Raw genomic sequence first — 19,752 nt, forward strand, 5'->3', positions numbered from 1 at the left:
CTGCCAGCGGCTGGAGGCGACCGGATTCGGGATGGGGATTTCCACCACTTTCATGCCTTGGCATTTCCTTGTTTCTGTTGGCTGTCAGGGTTTTTTGGGGTACGCAGTGGCTGCACGGTGATGGTTTGTGGTGGCACAATGCCCTGGAGTGGGGTGTTCCCTGTCCTGCTGTGCCCGGACTCTCACAGCCTGGACACTCACTGCTCAGCCCCGACCCCAGGGGATAAGGAATATGCTGGGGACATACAGACGAGCCCAGCCACCAGGCTGGGTGTCCTCCTGGCTGGGTGCCCTCATGGTGGTGAGTCACAGGACCCCAACAGACATTTGGGTGGGGGTGCTGGTGTGGGGGATGTGGGGGCTCCCCAGCACCCACAGAACCACACAGGCACAGCACCATAGCAGAGGGGCTGCAGTGGAGCTTGGGGGTGGTTTCTACCCAGCCACAGTGAGGGCAGGAGGTAGCACAGCTCCAACCCCAACAGGGCCCCCCACCACTTACTTTTGGGCTGCCGGGAGCTGGGCACGGAGCCAGGGCGCTGGGAGGGCAGGAGGGGCGGCAGCGTTGGGGTCAGCCAAGGCCACGAGGCCAAGGAGTCAGAGTGGAGAAAGGAAGCCAGCAGGGAAAAAACAAAACTCTCCGAGACGAAAACCCAAACTCACCAGTCAGCCCGACGTCAGCCCCGTGCTCCGGGGCCACGAGCCGCGGGCAGAGCCTGGGGCACTGAGGGAAGGCAGGCGGGCAGGAAGGATGCAGCCATCCGGCCGGGGCTGGGACACTGCCAGGACAGCGATCCAGGGCTGGGGCCGGCCAGTGCTCGCCTCGTGCTGCTGGAGACGGGGGGCAGAGGGGTCGTGTGGTTTGGGACAGCACAGCCTAAAACTGGGGAGTGGGGAGACACATCTCTCTTGTGCCTCCAGCCCTCTGTGGGTGTGCTGTGAGTGTGCCTCAGTTTCTCCAGGGCAGGGAGTGGGACAGGGACCCTGCCCTGCTCCCCAGTACAGCCCTGAGTGCTTGGTGTTGAGGTTTAGATGCTCTTTGGTTTGAAATCTCAAGGCCATCCCATATGCTGTGCAGGGGAAGATGCTGGGCCAAATGGGTGCAGGGGGCTGCACATGTGGCCACCCCACCGCCACGGCCACCCTCTTGTCACACTGTGGCTGCCACCATCTCACTGTCCATCACTTGTTGTTGTCCTGTGGCGTCACCGCGGGGAGAAGGGTGCGAGGGACTCAGAGGATCCCGTGCCGGGTGCCAGTCCCCATCCCCGGGTGAGCACCCGTCCCCGCGGTCCCCAGGAGATGGCAGTGCTCTGTCATGGGAGATGGTTGCTGCTCACCCCGGCTCACCGACATCTCCGGGGACATCCTGGCTGCTGGGGACAGGCGTCGCTGACTTCCCTGGCACGTTTCCATTCTGTCCCCATGCCCGTGAACCATGAGTCAAGATGAAAACCAGCCCTGGTGTGAGGGTCTGAGGACCTGCACCCACCCCCGGTGTGAGGGTCCCAGCCCCACTGATAGCTGTGTGAGGGCTCTCATCTGGGCCAGCAGAGGTGTGGGGAGGAACGGGGCAGGAGTGCAGAAGGGGGTCCCTGGTGCCCCTTCGGCAGTGCCCAGCTGTGACACCCTTGCCCTCACCAAGGCCCCCTTGTCGCAAGGGATCTCCTGACCCCAAGCCCACCTGCCAGGTGGGGGTGTCCGGGCAGCCCCATCTGTGGCCTGGCCAAGGGTCAGGCAAGGCAGCAGTAATGCTAAGGGGCATCCGGGGCCATGGGGCGGCCACCAGCCTGACACATGTGACCTTGCATGGGTGCTGGATGGGAGCAGTAGGGGCTGAATGTCGGGGGCAGCCCCTTCCCCATCGGCTGGGCAGCTCCCCATCCCTATCACTGGCAGCACCCCGGGAATATTTGGGTGGATGGACACCACCAGAATCCCTGTGTCCAACCCCTCCACTCACTACTGCCAGCTCTGGGAGGCCCTGGGGGCCCTACCCCGGGTACCAGTGCCCTGCCCAGGGCGCTTCCAGTGCGCCCCTCCGGAGGTGCAGCCCCGCACGGCGCTGTAGGGAAACTGAGGCACGGCGCCTCCGGGGGAGGGGGGGTCCATCCTCTCCGCCCCCCCCGGCCCCGCCGGCCCGGCCCCAGCGCCGCCAGCGGCATTTCCTCCGCCGCGGACCCTCCTCCGAAGGGAGTCGGTTTCCTGCCGCTGCCGCCGCCCGCACTCGGCGCTGGCTCCCGGGGAGCGGCCGCAGGCGGACATGGGCCCCCGCTCCGTCCCGCTCCTGCCGCTGCTCCTGGCGCTGCTCGGCCGCCCGGGTGAGTGGGGACCGGGGGAACCGGGCACCGGGGATGAGACCCGCGGGATGCGACAGCGGGACGGGACCCCCGGGACGGGACAGGCGCCGCGGCGGGACCCGCCGGTGACTGCGGATCGGTGGCCGAAGGGGTCCCGGCTGTGCCCGCACAGGCAGAGATTGTCACCCCCGGGAACCCCCCGGGAGAGGAGGTTTTGGGGAGCAGCGTCCAGTGGAGAGGGATAAAGCCACCCCGATTCCCGGAACACACACAGCACAGCCCTGCCGCTCCCTGGGACCCCCGAAATCCCGGCTGCGTCACTGGGGCGTGGGAGGTGGTGAAGACGCCGTGACCGAGTCCTGGCCTAAACGGTGGCACACGGCGGGTCTGGGGTGGCTTTGGTCCCTGTCACCTCGGAGTATGGAGGGGTTGACCAGGAGATGGGGATGAGAAATGGGAGAAAACCCTTAAACCTCACATGGAATGTGGGGATGGAGCTGGGGGTGAGAGATGGGAAAAACCCTTTAAACCTCACATGGAATGTGGGGATGGAGCTGGGGGTGAGAGATGGGAAAAACCCTTTAAACCTCACATGGAATGTGGGGATGGAGCTGAGGGCAAGAAATGGGAAAAACCCTTAAAGCCGCAAATGGGAGTTGGGGGCTTAGACACCTCTGGAGCAGTCAGAGCCACCCTGAGATCCCTACAAAGCCACATAGGGAATTTCAGGGAGGGATGCCAGTGCTGATGGAGCTGGGGGACGGGGAGCTGGGGGACTTGGGGACATAGCCTGCTGGCAGGGGGAAGGGAACAAGGAGACTGGGGAGGCAGCAGCCGCCCGGAGAGGCTGGGGCCAGCAGCACTCAGTGTCCCGGCTGGGTTGGTCCCTCCTGGTCACCTCGGGGGCCAGTGCTCATGGATGGTGCTGGGGTGGCCCCACTGCCAGGCTTGATACCCACTCTTACATCACAACCCTGACTGGTGGCTGTGCTTGTCCAGTGAGGCTGTGCCGTGGGGGCTGTGTCCCCTGTAGTTGTGCCATACAGTCTCCATCCTTGTAGATGCACAGTTAGTCCTGTGTCCTGTGTAACTGTGAGGCTCGGTGCCCATCCCATAGCTGTGCCACAGCCCCTGCCCTAGGGCAGTGCTGTGGTGTCCCTGTCCTATGCAGATGTGCAGTAAGGTCTGTGTCCTCTGTAGCTTTCTTGTACAGTCCCCATCCTATAACCATGCCATATGCTCCACATCCTGTGGTGCTGTGGCACAGAGGCCTTGTCCTCCCTGTGTATGATGTATAGTCCTTATACCACACAGCTGTGCTGTCTGGTCCTCATCCTACACAGCTGTGCAATGTCACCTGTGTCCTGTGTAGCGGTGCCATGTGTCCGTGACCTTTGTATTTGTCCCCTGTATGGCTGTGCCATACATTCCCTAACAGGGCTGTGCTATATGGGCTGAGTCCTACATAGCTGTGCCATATGGTCCCCATCCTGAATGTCTATTTCTATGGTCCCTGTGCTATTTGTCTGTGCTGTATGATCCCCATCCAACGTAGCTGTGGCACACAATCCCTGTGCTGTGTAACGGAGCTGTACGGTCCCTATTGCATGTGTCTGTATGGTCCCTGTGCTGTGTCACCCTGCCACACAAACAGACCCTCTCTGTGGCCATACCACCCCTAGGGTATGCAGCTGTGCTATATGGACCCCATCCTGTGTGACCGTGCCATATTGTCACTGTCCTATGTAGCTGTGCCATGTGTTCCCATCCTGAGTGTCTGCACCTTATGGTCCATGCCCTGCGTGGCTGTGACACGTGGTGCCCATCCTCCCTACCTGTGCTACTCACCACATCCTGTTCAGTTGCTGCTTCTTCCTCACAGGAACCTCTGGGGCTGGGAGCCCACAGTGGGTGCAGTGCCATGGAATTGGGATGCCCGCAGTGGGCACAGTGCTCTGGGACTGGGCTGTCCATGGTGGCTGCAGTGGTGTGGGACTGGGGTGCTTTTGGTGGGTGCAGTGTCAGGGTGTCTCACAGACACAGCCAGCTTCCAGAGGTGGGGGACTTTGTGCCCCCTTGACAGGGTCCAGCACTGCTCCCCATGGGGTGCTGGGTCTCGCCTCCCATCTGTGAGGAGAGGCTTCTTGGCACCTGTCTGACTCAGAGAGTGGCAGGAATGATGTGGCTTATGTCAAGCCTAAAGCCTGGACCCATGCACACCATCATCTGCATCCCAGTGCCACCTCAGCATGGTCCAACAGCCAGCAGGGGCTCAGAGGATGACAGTTCCCTCTCAGTGCAGGACCCATCCCCATTCCTGCCCTGGATCAGCTCATTACACAAGTGCTGAGGCAACACCACCAAATGCAAGGATGCCAAAGCGGTGCTGCCCATCCCATGGGCATCCTGCACTGCCAGAGCCACCCTTGCCCTGCATCCCACACCCCAGCTTTGTTCTCTGCTCCCAAAACCCCAGGAATTTCTCCCCCAGCCCCTGACCCACACTGTGGGGAGCCACAGTGGGACCATCCCTGTGCCCTGATCCCAGTGGCACCAAACCAAGGGAGAATGCAGGTTGGAAAAACATCAAGTGGATTTTCTTTCTTTCTTCCTTTTATTTTTTTTTCCCTTTCCTGGAGTACAAAAATAACAGTGCCCTTATCTGATCGCCCCGGCGGCCCAGCTGAGCCCCCTTATCTGATCCTGACATAATGCTGGAGCCCGCTGCCTTCCCCAGGGACAGACAGTGCCCGACTGGCACCACTGCCCCGCATCCCCTCCGCTGGCATCCCTGCCCTGCCAGGGCGAGCCCAGCCGCGGCCCCCAGCCCTGCCTGACCTCGCAGGGCATGCGATGCCCGAGGAGCGAGGAGCTGCCCGGCCCCTGCCCAGCAGCGCCGGGGCCGCGCGGCCGTGCCCGGGGCCGTCGGGGCAGGGGTGGAAGGGAAGAGGGACGCAGCCTGTGGCGCCCAGATAAGCGGCTGTTTATCTTCCTCCCGATGCTGCCGGCCGCGCGGCCGCCGCGCCGGGGGGGAGGAAGCACCGGACAATAAATGGGCCCACGGCAGCGTCTCCGGGGGTCCGTGCCGTGACCCCGCCGCCGCCACAGCCCGGCCACCCCACCGGCGAGGCGCAGGTCAGGGACAACGTGAGAGGCACGACTTGGAAGGAACGGCCCTTTGCCGGGTGCTGTGTCCCAAAAACTCGATGACCTGGAGCATTGCACCCTCTAGCCCCAAGTCCCGGTGGGGCTGGCTGGATGGACCGGGAGTGCGGTCCAGCCACCTCCCGGTGCATTGGCTGGAGCCAGCAGGGATGGGAAAAGTTGGAGTGGGAAGGGATAGAACTCGGTGGCCATCTCCAAAGGAAACACAACATCCCAGGCACTGTCTCCCCATAGAAAGTCCATGGAAACCCAGCTGTGACCAGGGGGGTCTGTCCTTCCCAGCCCCCTGGAATGGAGCACCCATGGATGCAGACGGTTCCTCGGGGCCAAGTTAAGGACAGCCCGGCCACAGCAGGGCTGCCTGAGGCGGAGGAAACTGTCGAGGCACGTGGGGATTGACAGGATCAGGCCTTCAAATGGCTGTTTGCGCTCAGGATTTCCCTTGGCAGCCGCCGGCCGGCCCCGCTCGCCGCACGCCGCCGGGGGCTTTGGGATGGGGCAGAGCTCACGCCCCAGCGCCCGCGGAGGATGAGCCTTACACCATTTCCATACCTGCGCTTCCCACTTTCCTGCGCCCGGGGGATGCGGGGGGGGCTTCCGCCACCGCCCCAGCCTTCGGGGCGGCCGGGTGCGAGTTTTGGCACGCAGCAGTGCCGAGCAGGGACAGCGGATTTTTCCAGCCCGGATCTAAGGGTCATTACCGTGATTGCGGAGCGGCTGGCGGCGGCGGACGGGCCCCGGGCGAACACGTAGCAGATGGTCCCGGGGGTGCCGGCGGGGCCGGGATGGGGGCCGAGGCTGGAGGGCAGTGCCGGCGCTGGCGGAGACATTCAGCCCCCTCCTGCACCGTGCTCCCTCGCCTTGTGTCACAAACATCCCTGCGGCACGGACTGACAGGCTCTTGTTTTCCGCCCAGACCCCGCGAGAGCCGAGGGCTGTGACCTGCAGCCGGTGACATCGGAGCGACCCATCACCCTCTCCTATGCCACCAGCACGGTGCCACGCGGCTGTGTCAGCAACAGCTCCATGGACACTGGCCATGAAGTCCATATCCTCAGCGTCAAGTGGTCCGAGGTGAGCACGAGGGGTCCCAGTGCATTCCTACAGAACTTCTTACACTGTCACTTCACACTGTCACCCTGTCACTGTCACTGTCCCAGCTGTGAAAACCTTCCTTTAATTAAGGAGCAGTGAAAGGACCTGGATTAACCTCCTCCATGGCACCTTGTCCAAGCTTCTCCTCCAAGCACAGACTTGGGCTTCTCTGCGCCTGATGGGAACATAAAGACTTCAGAGGCAAATTCTTTAATAGTCCTTGCTGCCAAGGCAGGTATTCCTGTGCTGGACACCTCAGGACATTCCATTTCCCTGGGAAGGTGGCCTGGTTCTGGTTCTGGCTCAGGAGCTGGGCAGAGCCACAGGTACCCAGTGGTGACCACTCTGAGGATGGAGGGAGAGATGGAAAGTGGAAGGGAAGAAGGGATGGAAGGTAGAACGGAGGAAAGGATGAAGAGATGGAAGGAGAGATGAAGGGAGGGATGGAGAAGAGTGGAGAGATGAAGGAAGCACATCCTTTTTAGATGTCCAAGCAAGCAGAAAGCTGTCTGCCAAAGTTGGCATGGCCATGCTGAGGGGTGATAGCCACACTGTGGGTGCTTTGGGACAAGGATGGTGTCAGGGCTGGCGCTGGCACTGGCTGGCACTGTTGGGTGGGTTTGCACCAGCTCACAGGTTTATGTGGCAGCTCTGCAGGACAGCCTGGCTTCCCTCGCGCTGGCTGGGGCCCAGCACCCGATTTTGGCCCAGCCCTGGGCCACCCGGCGCCACACTCCCCCCTCCCTGCCACCTCCCAGCTCTCCCAGTTCTGCTTTTGGAGCAGAGGGAGAGCCAGACCACGAGGCGCTGGGGAAAGGCAGTTCTGCAAGAACCCCTCTGGCCTAGCCTGGTGTCACCCGGCCTTGGCATCGTGGATCAGTGCCAGGGCCGGGGGTGCCCCGGGGTTGTCACCAGTGGCAACAGGGGACACACATTGATGTCACGGCTGCGGCACCGAGCCCCACGGCGCGCGGGGGAAGCTGGGCAGGGACACGGCTCCACTTACAGAAGAATTACTGGAAGCTGCTTTCTATAAGCAGATCCCCACGATGAAAAAAAAAAAAAAAAAAAAAAAGGAGAAGAAAAAGAAAAAAATAACCCGAAAGGCGGCGGCGGGGAGCGCCGAGGCTCCCGCCACTCGCGCAGCCAAACAATGGAGCGCCACAAAACACGCGGCAGGAAAAAGAGCCGCCAGCTCCTCCCCGACACTCGGGGCCACCCGGGGTCCCTGGCCACCCACGCTGGCCACGGGGCCGTGGCCAGGCCGGCATGCCCACGGCTGCGCCCGCCAGCCCTGTGCACGGCACTGGCAGCAGCCTGCCCGCCCAGTCCCCGGCTGGTTTTCCCTGCCCTCTCCTCTCCCTCTGCTCAGATCTTTCGAGCCGCTCTTCAGACAGCAGTTGCCAAACTTAGCGCCCGGAGTTTTGACTTCCCCATCCGGATTTCCGGCTAGAGGCAAGCAGGCAGTGCTAGCCACGAGGAATGGTGTGTGCCACCGCTGTGCCCAGGCGTCCCTGCACACCAGTACGGGCACACTGAGCCGGGAGCGGTGGCACAGTGCTGGGAAACCTGCCAGGGGGATGTCCCAGTGCCCAGAGAGGGAATCCTCCAGTCTTCAGGGGGAGATATCCCAGTACCTACAGTGAGGATGCTCTGGTGCCCGGGGTGGGGATGTCCCAGCTCCAGTCCTCAGTGTGGGGATACCCCAGTCCACAGTGGGGTGACACTCTCACACTCAGAGCAGAGATTAGTCTCTAACTCAAGGATGCCCTGGTCCCTAAGAAGGGGGTGCCTAGACCCCACTGAGTGGGATGTCCTGGACACCAGTGCGGGGATAACACCATCTTCCAGGCGGGCATCCTGCTGGTCCCTTGCTCTGGGGAGCCAGGGGGTGTTTGTCCTGCCAGTGTAGGTGCACACTCATGCGGCATCCCTGTCCCTAACCAGCCATGGCTCCTCTTGCACGGCTCATCCTCAGGGCCTCAGGGCTCTCCCTGCTCCCTCTGGCTCTAGGGGGCAGCCAGGAAGGTGACAGCGGCTGGGGCTTGGTGGCCACAGTGATGACACTCTCCTCTTCCCCCCCAGGTCTCTCCTGTCCCTCTGATGGTGACAGTCACCCCACGAGCCGATGCCTGCGGCCGGCCAGCAGTTCTCATCCTCCTCTGCACCCGCTGCTCTGCCACCCTCACCTCCCCGTGCTCAAACCTGATCATCCGCACCGTGAGTGCCACAGCCCCACAACGGGAGCGATCCCGGGGGCAGCAGGGCTCGGGCCATCCATGGGCAGCTTTAAGGGAGTCACTGGTGGAGACTGGTCCCTCCGATCACCAGACATGATGCTTGTGGTGTCCCAGGGAGGAGGGGACGCTCCTGACCATTGCTGGCGGCGCTGAGCACTGGGCTGGCCAGGCAGGGAATGACGCACAGGGCTGGAAAAAGCTCCCATTTCCTCCGGCCGGCGGGAGGAAGGTCAGGGATGGGGTTTGGCTCCAGTGAGCTGAGCCGGGGTCGGGCGCTTTGTTAGCAAAATAAACCTCCTGCTTTGTTTGTGGCTAATAATAAAGTGGGCTGAGCCCTCCGTGTGTCACCAGCCACTCGCTGGTCCCAGCTCACGTCTCCGAAAATCCCTACTTATCCAGGGTGATCCCCAGCCCAGGCTCCAGGAACACTCACCTGTTTTAGGTTCACATTTGTATCCTGCACACTGAGGGGAAAGGTTTTCCTTGCTTTCCCCATGCCAGCCTGTATAAGGGAGGGATGCACCTTGCTCCTCACCCAGCTTAGGCTGTCACTTGGCTCACAGGACGCTCACCTCAGCCCGGAGACCATCAGAGCACCAAACCCTGAGCCACCCATGGTCTCCAGTGAGGGACAGCTGCTGGCTTGGGCTCTGGACACCTATGGGGGCATCACATCCTACAGCGAGCTGCAGGACCCCCGCAGGGTCCAGCTCCACCTGGGAGAAGGTGCGTGGGACTGAGGGCTAGCACTGGGGGGCTGGAGTGGACGGGAATGGTCTTCCTGTCCCAGAAGGGCGACAACCTCCTGGGGCAAAGCACCTTCCCCAGGGGGATGCCATGGGGATGCCCCTGGCCCTGAGCATCTCCCCATCCGCTGAGCCCAGTTTGATTTTGATCACCCTGCCACCTACACAGATGCCAGCAGCCCTCCAGAGTGCGTTCCCCAGGAGCACTTCAATGCCATTCAACACCTTGAGACTGAGGTCTTCTTCCATGGGGTGAAGGGCTGCTCACGCAGTGATGCCCAGAGCACCGGCGCCGCTCACATCATCCATTTTCAGTCAGAACCCAGGTACCACAGTGCCAGCAGTGGGACCCCAGCGGCGGGACAGGCAGTGGGATATTCTTGGAGATTCTTGGGAAGGTGTTGGGCTGTCTCAAAGGCAAAGCCCCACATCCTGAATTGGATGTGGGACCGGTTGGTATGCAACGCTGAGAATGGGGGATCTTGTGGTTTTGCAGCTCCTCCATCACAGAGGTGAACCTGTCTGTGAGCTGTGCTCAGAATTCTGCTGGAAACCAGATCCTGATCCTGCAGAGCAAGGCCAACTTCACCTGGTTCCTCTCCTCGAAGTGCAACATCCATTTACTGGTATGCTGAGAGGAACATGTCTTCCCCACCACCCCCACCAAGGGGTCTGCCAGGTGCCCAGGAGATGCTGGTGTCATGGGCAAGGTGGCAGGAGAGCACCTGGAGATATCAGACATGGGCAAGTGGCAGCCCCCTTGCTGCAAGCCCTCATTACTGGGATGAACCCTGCCTTGTGCACCCCCAGGTGTCCCTGTCTCCACTTAGCCCCTCTATGCTTCTTCCTCCCTTTCCTCCCCACGGCAGGTCTCTGGGAGTTACAAGATGACCCTTTTCCCGATGGTGTTGCCTGGGATGCTCCTGCCTGACACGGAGCAGGACCTCATTGCTAAAGCCTTTGAGAAGAACTACACTGTTATTGCCTCCTACTCTGCCATCCCTGCCAGCACCCACATCAGCCTGGAGATTCATGAGCACGGTGAGGCCCCCAGCAGCCCAGGGCTGGGTGGGATCAGGGGTTCCACCACTCCCACTCAGACCCCCCATCTCCCTGTCTTGCAGAGATGGTTGAGACGCCTGTGACAACCACCCCCATTGTCATCACACAGCCCCCAGACTTGCCCCACCAGGTGCTGCTCACACTCAAGCCCTGGAAGTGCACGGATGAAACCATGGAGATCGTCATCATCAGGTCCTACCTGGAGGTGAGGAGGGTGGAGAGGGGTGCTAATGTCCACCAAAATCACTCAGAAGTTGCATGTTCCCCTGGGTGCTCAGGGTGGGTGGCACGAGGCTGTCCCCTGTGGGTGACTACAGTATGCTTTCCTCCTAGCCCATCAAGGACGTGGTGAACATCACCCTGAGGGACATCAGCTGCCAGGCAGAGAAAAATGCCACCCACTTCATGTTGAAAAGCCCCCTCAGCCATTGTGGCACCTCACTGGAGGGCAGGGGCTATGCCAACAATGAGGTGAGAGGGGGGCTGGCTGGGGGTATTGCCTCCAGCCCCACTGATGGCCCATGAGAGCTTCAGTGATTGCCAGTGGGGCTTCTCCACCAGGACCTCCTTGGTTTTGCATGGCTGGAAACATCACACTGCAGCCCAGGGCTAGATGGAGGGGGGGGGATGTGGGTGGGACCATGCCATGCCATGCCATGCCATGCCATGCCATGCCATGCCATGCCATGCCATGCCATGCCACGCCACGCCATGCCAGCAATAGGCTCCAGCAGTGGGTACCACTTGACTGACCCAACCTTCTGCCTTCTCGCAGCTCATCCTCAGCCTGGCCAAGGACACAGTGCTCCGGAGTGTGCGGGTAAGAGCCAGGCTCCCCAGCATGTCCAGGGGTGCCAGAAGGTGCAAATGGCACTGTCAGCTGGGTGCTGGGTGCCCCTTTTAGAGCTGCCCCCTCTTGCAGGTGGCCTTCAAGTGCGAGATCCCGCGGGAGCTCTTCCTGCGCCTTTTCCCCACCGCTGCCTTCGAGGCGCCGCAGACGGAGCTGGAGATCAACAAGGAGGCCTTTGTGCAGGTACTGCCACTGCCCCAGTGCCCGGGCTGGGGCAGTCCAGCCACCCCTGGGCCGGTGACCCTGACGGTGTGTCCCGGTCCCACCCCACGCAGGCGTCCATGCGGTGGATGGATCACCCGGCCGACCTGCAGCTGAAGGAGTGCTGGCTGCTGGCCGCAGGGCGGGAGCCGCTGCTGCTGCTGCAGGGCGGGGAGGCGCGTGGAGCGGGGGTGGCCGTGCTGGAGGGCCCCCCCAGCAGCCATGGCAGGAAGGTCTGGCGCTTCCGCTTCACCTACACCGTTCCTGAGGGCAGACACATCCCCTTCTCTGCCATCCTCAAGTGCAAGGCCGGCTTGCAGGTCGGTGTGACCCCCTCCCCACCCTGTGACACCACCGTGCTGGTCCCACCGGCAGTAGCAGCCTGATGGGTTTGTCCTGCACCATTGGGTGATGGAGCCCATCCAGGAGCAGCATTCCCTAGTCCACAAAGAGCCTGGGGGCCCCCACCTCTGCCATCCTGCAGGGATGCACATCTTCCCCCTCTCACCCCAACCTCCACCTCCACAGAACGACACCATCTTTGAGAAGGTCCTGGAGTTGACAGTGAAGGATGCCTGGCGGCCCCTCAACTGTGAGTTCAGGGCAAGGGAGGTGGTCCGGATGGGAATGGGAGTGGGAGAGGGACTCTCCCAGTGTGGCAGTGCTGACAGCCTCGTCCTCCCACAGACCGTGGGCTGGGGCTGGCTGCCGTCCTGGGGATCACCTTCGGCGCCTTCCTCATCGGGGCACTCCTCACTGCCGTGCTCTGGTACATCTACTCGCATACCCGTGAGTATTCACCACCCCTGGGGACCCCCGTGGTGGGATGGAGGGGCCACATGTGTGTCCCTCACTGGGTTCCCCATTTTTCCCTCCTGGCCAAAGTCCCCAAGGGAGCCAGAGACCAGGCTGCTCCATTGCCCTCATCTGTGCAGTGCTGGCAGTGCTATAGGGGAATAACCCTGCTTCAGGAGTCTACAGCTCCTCAGGCTCCCTCCTGCTTGTCCGGGGCCCCTCTGCCCTCTCCCCTGCTCCTGGTGTCCCATGCTCATCTCCATCCCAGGGGCTCAGGGGTCAGCTGGGGAGTGATCCATGAGAGCTGGAGGGTCCCTGGGGAGCGAGCCAAGGCCACCGCTGTTCGCCCTGAGTCTGGTTTCCCCTTGGTGTTCCCCCGCGGCGGGCGGTGTGAGCCAGGTCCCATCTCCAAACTGCAGCCGGTTTCCAGCACGGCGCCAGCCTCGGAGAGCAGCAGCACCAACCACAGCATCGGCAGCACCCAGAGCACCCCCTGCTCCACCAGCAGCATGGCCTGACGCCCCCGGGCCCCCCCGAGCCCGCGCAGCCCCTGGCCAACGGACTTGGGGATCCACCCCAGTGCCATTAAGCTGATTTTTTGCCCCAAATCTCAGGCCGAGCCCAGAGGGGGCCTCCATTACTCATTCAGTGAATGCTTTGGCCCCCTGATGGCAGCCCACACCGGGGGGGTGTACCTTGTAACCCCCCTGGACTCCCCCGCTGCAGTGGGGAGGCAGAAAGAGCAGCTATTGCCAAAACCTCCCACAAGGCTCCCCATCAAATGGGGGGGGAAGAAGAAGTGGGTGCCCCCTGGACATGCCCCAGCACTTGGGGTGACCCCTGTGCCCCTCCTGTATCCCCCCAAGAAGGCAGCAGGCACCAGTGGGAGCAGCAGGAAGTTTATTTGTGGAGGATGGTGCAAGGCTGCCGCCCTCCCACAGGACGATGGGCAGAACCCACCACTCCCCCCAGCTCCCCGTCCAAGTTACAAACTCTTATCAATAATAATAAAAACCTTCCCTATGTTAAATTAATTGCACTCTGATGCTGAGCCTTGCCACGGCTTGAGGCTCCCACTTAGCAGGCACTGGACCTCATCACAGCCTGAGGCAGCCCCCCAAACCCTGGGGGACCCCCCAGTCAGTCTCACTAGGGAGGGGATGGAGACCAGGAGCATCCCCCCATGGACAGTGTCCTGGGAAGAGCACAGGCAGAAGGCACTGGGGTGAAAACAGCCAAGCCAGGATGGGGTGGAGGGGCCCCACATCCCCCTCCAGACGCCTCTGAGCATCGCTGGGGGCAAAACTGGTGTTTCATGTAAACAGAGGTGAGAAGCCCCGTGCCCCGTCACTGGGACAGCGCGGGCTCCAGCAGCCGCAGCGCTCCCCCCACCAAGTGCAGGCTGCCGGTGACCAGGACACGGACGGCGGCCGCCTCCCGCAGCAGCACGGCCCCGCTGCTGGCTGCGGGGTGGGGCTGAGCCCCCGAGGCCGTGGGCGCTGCCAGCTGCGGGTCCCGGCCCTGCGCCACCCACCGCAGCGCCTGGGCCAGGCACGGGAACACCAGGGCTGGGGAGTTGAGGGGTCGTGGGGCTGGGGGCACCAGGAGCAGGGAGCCCCGCGTGGGGGCCGGCTGCAGCAGCCCCCCCACCCGCAGGGGAGATGGGAGCCAGGGGTCCTGCCCCACTTTCTCCTCCAGGAGCCTCGTCCACGTCCGCTGGTTCTCCAGGCAGCGGGTCAGGGCATTCTCCAGCGTCACGTTGAAATTTTGCTGGTCTGGGAGAGATGGAGACAGCAGTCAGGGATTGCAGGGGGAGCTGCGGAGGGATCAGAAAGGGAAGCTGGGGGAGACCCTGTCTCCCCAGCACTCACCTGCATTGTTGGCCACTGACACCTCGGTGAAGTTGGGGCAGAAGACGGCATAGTCAAAGTGACAGGGCTGTGGAGACAGCAGGAATCAGCACTGTGGGAACCCTCAGGATTTCCACTGGGGCCGGTCCCACACCCACGGGGTTACAGGGGATGGGGCAGGGGATGATCCAAGTCCCTTCCCCGCACCCAGGACTGTGAGACCCCTGCAGGGGTCAGGTGAGGTGGGATACAACCCCGGGATAGCAGGATGGGTGGACAGACAGGGTGCCAGCTCCACCTCGTGGCTCCCTCCACCCACAGCAAAGCAGGTCCCACAGGGCAGAGAACCCAGGCACCCAGGCACAGTGACTCCCCTGTGCCCCCAAACCTCACCACCAGCAGCTTGAGCAGTGCCGCCGTGTCCCGGTCGCCTGTGGCATTGAAGAGCAGCACACGCACCTCAGAACCACTGCAGGGAGAAAGGGCAAGTGGCCCATGCCCCCAGGGGACCTCCAGCACCACCACCACCACACCCCAGGATGTGTGCCCCCCTTTACATCCCCTCCTTACTCATGAGGCTTGTCCTGGTTGAGGGCGGTCTGGCGGAACCAGCGGACACAGGCCTGGATGCTGCTGGTGGTGTGAGCTCCATCCAGGTACCACGTCACAGGGCCGTGGGACAGCACCTGAGTCCTGCCCAGCCACTCTGTGTCCCGCAGGCCTGGGGGGACACAGGGAATGGCTGGGACCCCCATACCCTCCCCAGCATGTGGCACTGGCTGGGGTCCAGCACAGCCCCACCACACGGTGAGGGGGGGTCCTGGCATGGCCGTACTGCACCTTGGATCATGGCATCGGTCAGTTGGAAGGCAGGCGCCAGTGGCACCAGCCTCCCCAGCAGCTCGGTGCTTGGTGGCACCTCCTTCAGCTCCCCAAGACCTAGGCAGGACAGGCATCTCACTGAGCCCTCAGGGGCCCTGGTGGGGTCTGGCCCCCTGTCCCTGTCCCCCTGCCTTACCCGGGCAGCCACAGCGCTGCAGCCACGTCCGCGCCAGCTGTAAGGCCAGGGCGGCGTTGGAGCGCTGGTGGGCACCTGCCAGCCCCAGCTCCAGCGCCCGGCAGCCCTCCTCAAAGTCGTCCAGCTCCGGGCAGAGGTAGAGGGGACACTGTGGAAAGAGGAGGCTGAGCCCCCCACCATGGGATGGGGCACCCCCAGCCCACACCCCTGCCAGCAGCTCACCTCCCGCTCCTGGGCTCGCTCCCTCAGCACCTCCAGCGGCCGCTCCGGCTGCGCCACGGTGAACGCCGGCACACCGGGCTGGGAAGGACGGGGGTGCTTAGTGACATGGGGGTGCTCAGGGACACGGGGAACACACCCCGAAAACACAAGAGGAGACAGAAGACCAGGTCTCCTTACCTTAAAAATGCCTCCCTTCTGCCAGGCGATCTTCTCCATGGTGTCCCCCAGGATGCTGGTGTGGTCGATGCCCAGGGAGGAGACCCCACACACCACCGGTGCCCTGGGAACGCAGCATGGCAGTGTCCCTGCTGTCCCCTCTGCGCTGTGGGGACATCAGGCCCTGGCAGCCCTGGGGACAGGCTCAGCCATGACAGCTCCTACCTGATGATATTGGTGCAGTCATAGGTGCCGCCAATGCCAACTTCCACCACTGCCAGGTCCACCTGGGGACACAGGGACACATCAGACATCAGAGCCACCCGCAGTAAATGCCCCCATGGATCCAGGGATGTGGGTGGAGGCAGGTCCCTGCCACCAGCCCTTCCAAACCCACACCTGAGCATACCCCCTATTTGTGGAGATCATCCACCTCACGCAGCATCCCCTGTTTACAGCCATGACAGTCTGATCCACACAAATTCTGACCCAAGTCCCCCCCTCCCGGAGGTCCCCATCAACTTGACATTTCTGTCACAAGCTGGAGGCCACCACCACTGACCTTCTCCTGCAGGAAAACGTGGAAGGCCATGATGGTGAGGAAGCGGAAATACGCTGGCATGCTGGCATGCGCTGGGTCCTGCCAGGGAGAGCAGGGTGAAGATGAGCACATGACCCTGGGAGCGGGGGACCCAAGGGAGGGAACACCCCCACAAACCCTGCTGGCCCCACCTTGGTCTCCTCCAGGCGGTTGTAGACCAGCCAGAAGTACTTGCTGAAGAGGTCCTTGCTGATGGGCTGCCCATTGATGCGGATCCGCTCGCGCACCTGCACGAGGTGAGGGGAGCTGTGGGTACAGAGCAGGGGGAAGAGTTAGGCAGAGCTCCGCTGGCCCTTCAAAACCCTCCTGACCCCCACCCACCTGTAAAAGCCCGTTTTCAGCCCGTAGTTGCGGAGGATGCACTCGGTGAAGGCGCACGCTGAGCCCTGAGGAGACAGCTGTGTTAAACCCCCCGTTCCAGAGCAGGGCAAACGGAGCCACAGACACCAGCAGTGCCCCTGAGCCCCCCAGTCCCCCACAGCACCGCCCACCCGCCTCACCTTGCCCTTCGTCCCCGTGACGTGGATGATGTTCAGTCGATCCAGGTCCTCGACCTGTAAGAGTTCAACCACCCTGTGAGACCCCCAAGGCAGCCAGTTCCAAGCATGGTGGCACTGCTAACAGGACAGAGGGAACAGGGACGGGGATCAGCCCATCACCTTCAGTCCGCTCCTCTCCAAAAAGCCCTGCATGGCTTCCAGCTGGGCCTGGGGGTCACCGCGCTCCCGCTTCACCTGCTCCAGGTAGCTGGCATTGGTCTGCAGGGTGTTGAGCATCCGGATTGCATCCTGGAAAGATGCCCAGGGCAGTCGGGATAGTGCCCAACACAGCAGCCTTGTGGCTGCGCCACAGCCCCGGGGGCCAGTCTACCCAGAGCCCGCTGCACCCTGACCCACCCCTCCGGGCTCAGTCTCCTCGGCGGTGCCATCGGCCACCCACGCCGGCAGCATCTCTGCCATGGTGCCGCAGGGACGTGGCGGCAGCGCCGGACTCCCCGTGGCGGGGACAGGCTACTTATGGGCAGGGTCACCCGCCCCTCCCCAGGTGCCCGTTGGCCCCGCGGCGGGGCACGGCCAGCCCAGCGCCGGCACCAGCGCTGCCCAGCGGGACAAGGTCGCCGCCGCCGGGAGCGGGCAGCGCTCCAGCGCGCACCCGTCCTGCCGGTGTTTAACGAGCGCCGCTAATGATGCAGCAACGCCGCACCGGCACGGCACACCTGAGACACGAGGTCACCATTGTCACCGAGCCTCCCAAACCCAAGTTAAGGGGGCGTGAGCCCGGCGCTGCACCGCCGTGTGCTGCAGGGGGGAGCTGGCAGTTGGGCCAGCAACCCACGTCCCCAGTGTGGGGACACTCCAGGCAGGCAGCTGGACCCTGTCCCACCAGACAGCGGCACTGACACCGAGAGCGCTCCCGCCTGCCCGAGGGGCGCTCCGCGCCGGGGTCCGCCATCATCCCCGAGGCAGCTGGCGCAGCCGCGCGCGGCCGGGACCCGCCGTGATTGCCGCTGCAGGCCGGGCTCACCCGCTGCCGCCACGGGGCACGGCGTTTGGCGGGGTGACCCGAGCAGAAAGCGGGGGCACGCGGCACGGGGCAGGAGGCACGGCCCGGGGCTGCGGGGGGGCGGCAGAGGGGGTCAGGAGGGGGGGGCGTGCCGCCGCCCCGCGCGGAACCGGAGCCCCGCGGCTGTGGCGGCCCCGTGCCCCGCCCGGCGCGCGGTACCTGGTAGTCGGTGGCGGGGGCGCGCGCGGGGCGCGTGCTGAAGCGGCGCGCCCCGGCCCGCAGCGCCCCGCGCAGCGCGCGCAGCCCCCGCCGCACCATCCCCGCCGCGCGCGCACCGGCCCCGCCACGCCGCGCGCGCCGCCGGGGCAAGGGGGGCGGGGCGGCCCCGCCCCCCGACCACCACGGCGCCGCCGCCGCCATCTTTGAAGCTGGCAGCGCGCGCCACGCCGCCTGAGGAAGGAGGGAGCGCCATCTTTGCGAGGGGCAGCGAGGCGGCCGCCCCCGTGCCCATCCAGACGCCCCGAGAGGGGCATGGGGGTCCCGGCAGCCCCGCTCGGGACGGACCGTCAGGCTCAACCCGCCTCCGGGTCTCTCCGTCTGGCAGCACAGGGTCATAGCCCTACAGCCCCCACCGCCCAAGCTGGGGCACAGGGCCCCCCGCAGCCCCCACGGCCCCGGCCCGGTGCCCGCGGAGCCGATGTGTCAATGGACGGCAGCACTGCCTGCGCCGAGCCCCCCGGCTCCCCGGGAACGGGACGGCGGTCTCAGGCTGCCAGGACCCGAACTGCCCTCGGGAGGGCCCGGTGCCGTCCTGCAGGCTCCCGGTGCCGTCTCCGCTTAGGCACACAGGGACAGGAGGGTCACAGCAGGTGTGCGGGACAGACAGTGTTTATCCACAATGGCACAAGTCAGCTGGCTTATTGCTCGTAACCGGCTATTTTTCCAAATAAATACCACCCCCCCTTCCCTGCCCAGATAGACACTGCTTCAGAGCCCCCAAACCAAGACAGAATTACCTCGTACATGTTGTTAATCAAGCCCCTTTTTCATCCTGAGAATGGCCCCACTCACCACCACTTCCTCATGGGACTTTACACTACCAATGGCTTTTGTCGGTAACTGTTAACAGACAAGTTACCCAGTGCCAAATGCTATCACCAGCTGCACACATTGAATCCTGGGATCCTGGCATCCATGGGGCTCAGGGAGAAGATGGCTGGCTACAGCTGATAGCCACGGGAAACTGTGCAGCTGTGGAGGACCACTTGCTCTCTATTAATTAACCCTGACAAGTTCTGTCATAAGGTGTGCACAGGTGATCCCAGTGGGTCAGGCTAGTCACTGTACCCAAAGGAAGCAGTGGTGTTTTCTAGTCTCTCATGCAAAGAGCTCCAGGAGAGAGCAGGAGACACATGAGTGTCCCCCTGCTCCCAGCACAGTGTGACCAGCCCTGCCACACTATCCTGAAATTCTTGCAGACAGGAGGGCAGGTCTCACCTTAGGCACAGGGCAGTGCTTGGCTGCAGCAGATTGGGTGTATCCAGTATAACGCACAGTCATGGCTTGCAATTTAGAAAGCATGGATGCCATGTGCTGTCACAGAGACCAGCTATCCCGGTCTCCTGGCTACACGGAGCATCCAGCTCTGCCAGGCACCTCTGGTTTGCCCTTTTTAGGCTAGACCCCAGTCTCCAGGGAGAGCTAGTCATGCTGTCTAGGGTGGCTCTGCCTTTCCCAAGACTCATGTGATGACCCAAAAGCACCTGCCTTGTCCTTCATCAATGCTTCAGTGCTCACAGGATACTTCATGCAGGAGCTATGACAAACCAAGAGAGCTGAGACATCTCCAAGCAGGGCCCAGTTTGGTCCAGGGCAGCTGCTCCCAGTCCTGCCAGTCCCGGCACCATTTGCCAAGAGCCCCAGAATGGATGGAGACACTTTTTTTCCA

At 63.0% G+C, this 19,752-nt stretch overlaps 2 protein-coding genes across 7 annotated transcripts; one reads left to right on the forward strand and one right to left on the reverse strand.

Moving 5' to 3' along the window:
* Window positions 1–2,189: 2,189 nt before the first annotated feature.
* ENG (endoglin) lies at window positions 2,190–13,484 on the forward strand. Of its 3 annotated transcripts, none has more exons than XM_085594048.1 (15): window positions 2,190–2,321; window positions 6,382–6,539; window positions 8,646–8,780; window positions 9,364–9,526; window positions 9,716–9,872; window positions 10,043–10,172; window positions 10,416–10,587; window positions 10,671–10,813; window positions 10,942–11,079; window positions 11,384–11,428; window positions 11,531–11,641; window positions 11,734–11,979; window positions 12,188–12,251; window positions 12,347–12,448; window positions 12,723–13,484. In XM_085594048.1, exons 1-15 carry the CDS (start codon window positions 2,264–2,266, stop codon window positions 12,746–12,748), a joined length of 1,848 nt encoding a protein of 615 aa, XP_085450174.1. In that variant the 5' UTR covers window positions 2,190–2,263; the 3' UTR covers window positions 12,749–13,484. The 3 variants fall into 3 exon arrangements, with proteins under 3 accessions (XP_085450174.1, XP_021407049.3, XP_085450173.1); XM_021551374.4 differs by having other exon boundaries at window positions 12,854–13,484; XM_085594047.1 differs by having other exon boundaries at window positions 12,874–13,484.
* FPGS (folylpolyglutamate synthase) lies at window positions 13,338–19,544 on the reverse strand. 4 transcript variants are annotated; one of them, XM_085594052.1, is made up of 15 exons: window positions 19,302–19,544; window positions 16,961–17,089; window positions 16,802–16,855; window positions 16,623–16,687; window positions 16,433–16,547; window positions 16,263–16,340; window positions 15,926–15,987; window positions 15,722–15,824; window positions 15,545–15,622; window positions 15,323–15,470; window positions 15,145–15,243; window positions 14,875–15,025; window positions 14,698–14,773; window positions 14,326–14,392; window positions 13,338–14,229 (listed from the first exon to the last, which is right to left on the reverse strand). In XM_085594052.1, the coding sequence occupies exons 1-15, from the start codon at window positions 19,392–19,394 to the stop codon at window positions 13,802–13,804; spliced, it is 1,746 nt and encodes a 581-aa protein (XP_085450178.1). In that variant the 5' UTR covers window positions 19,395–19,544; the 3' UTR covers window positions 13,338–13,801. The 4 variants fall into 4 exon arrangements, with proteins under 4 accessions (XP_085450178.1, XP_021407051.2, XP_077643931.2 ...); XM_021551376.3 differs by lacking the exon at window positions 19,302–19,544 and adding an exon at window positions 18,821–18,964; XM_077787805.2 differs by lacking the exon at window positions 19,302–19,544 and adding an exon at window positions 18,024–18,133.
* Window positions 19,545–19,752: the final 208 nt, after the last annotated feature.

The sequence above is a fragment of the Lonchura striata genome, chromosome 17, assembly GCF_050655825.1.
Source record: "Lonchura striata isolate lonStrDom1 chromosome 17, ASM5065582v1, whole genome shotgun sequence".
Classification (NCBI taxonomy): Eukaryota; Metazoa; Chordata; class Aves; order Passeriformes; family Estrildidae; genus Lonchura; species Lonchura striata.

Coding starts and splice junctions, on each gene's coding strand:
- ENG (XM_085594047.1), top strand. CDS start 2,264: ATGGGCCCCCGCTCCGTCCCGCTCCTGCCGCTGCTCCTGGCGCTGCTC. Junction 9,527..9,715: donor CCAGCTCCACCTGGGAGAAG/GTGCGTGGGACT, acceptor CCACCTACACAG/ATGCCAGCAGCCCTCCAGAG. Junction 12,252..12,346: donor TGCCTGGCGGCCCCTCAACT/GTGAGTTCAGGG, acceptor GTCCTCCCACAG/ACCGTGGGCTGGGGCTGGCT.
- FPGS (XM_077787805.2), bottom strand. CDS start 18,122: ATGGTGCGGCGGGGGCTGCGCGCGCTGCGCGGGGCGCTGCGGGCCGGG. Junction 15,825..15,925: donor GACTGCACCAATATCATCAG/GTAGGAGCTGTC, acceptor CTGCGTTCCCAG/GGCACCGGTGGTGTGTGGGG. Junction 15,623..15,721: donor AGAAGGGAGGCATTTTTAAG/GTAAGGAGACCT, acceptor CGTCCTTCCCAG/CCCGGTGTGCCGGCGTTCAC.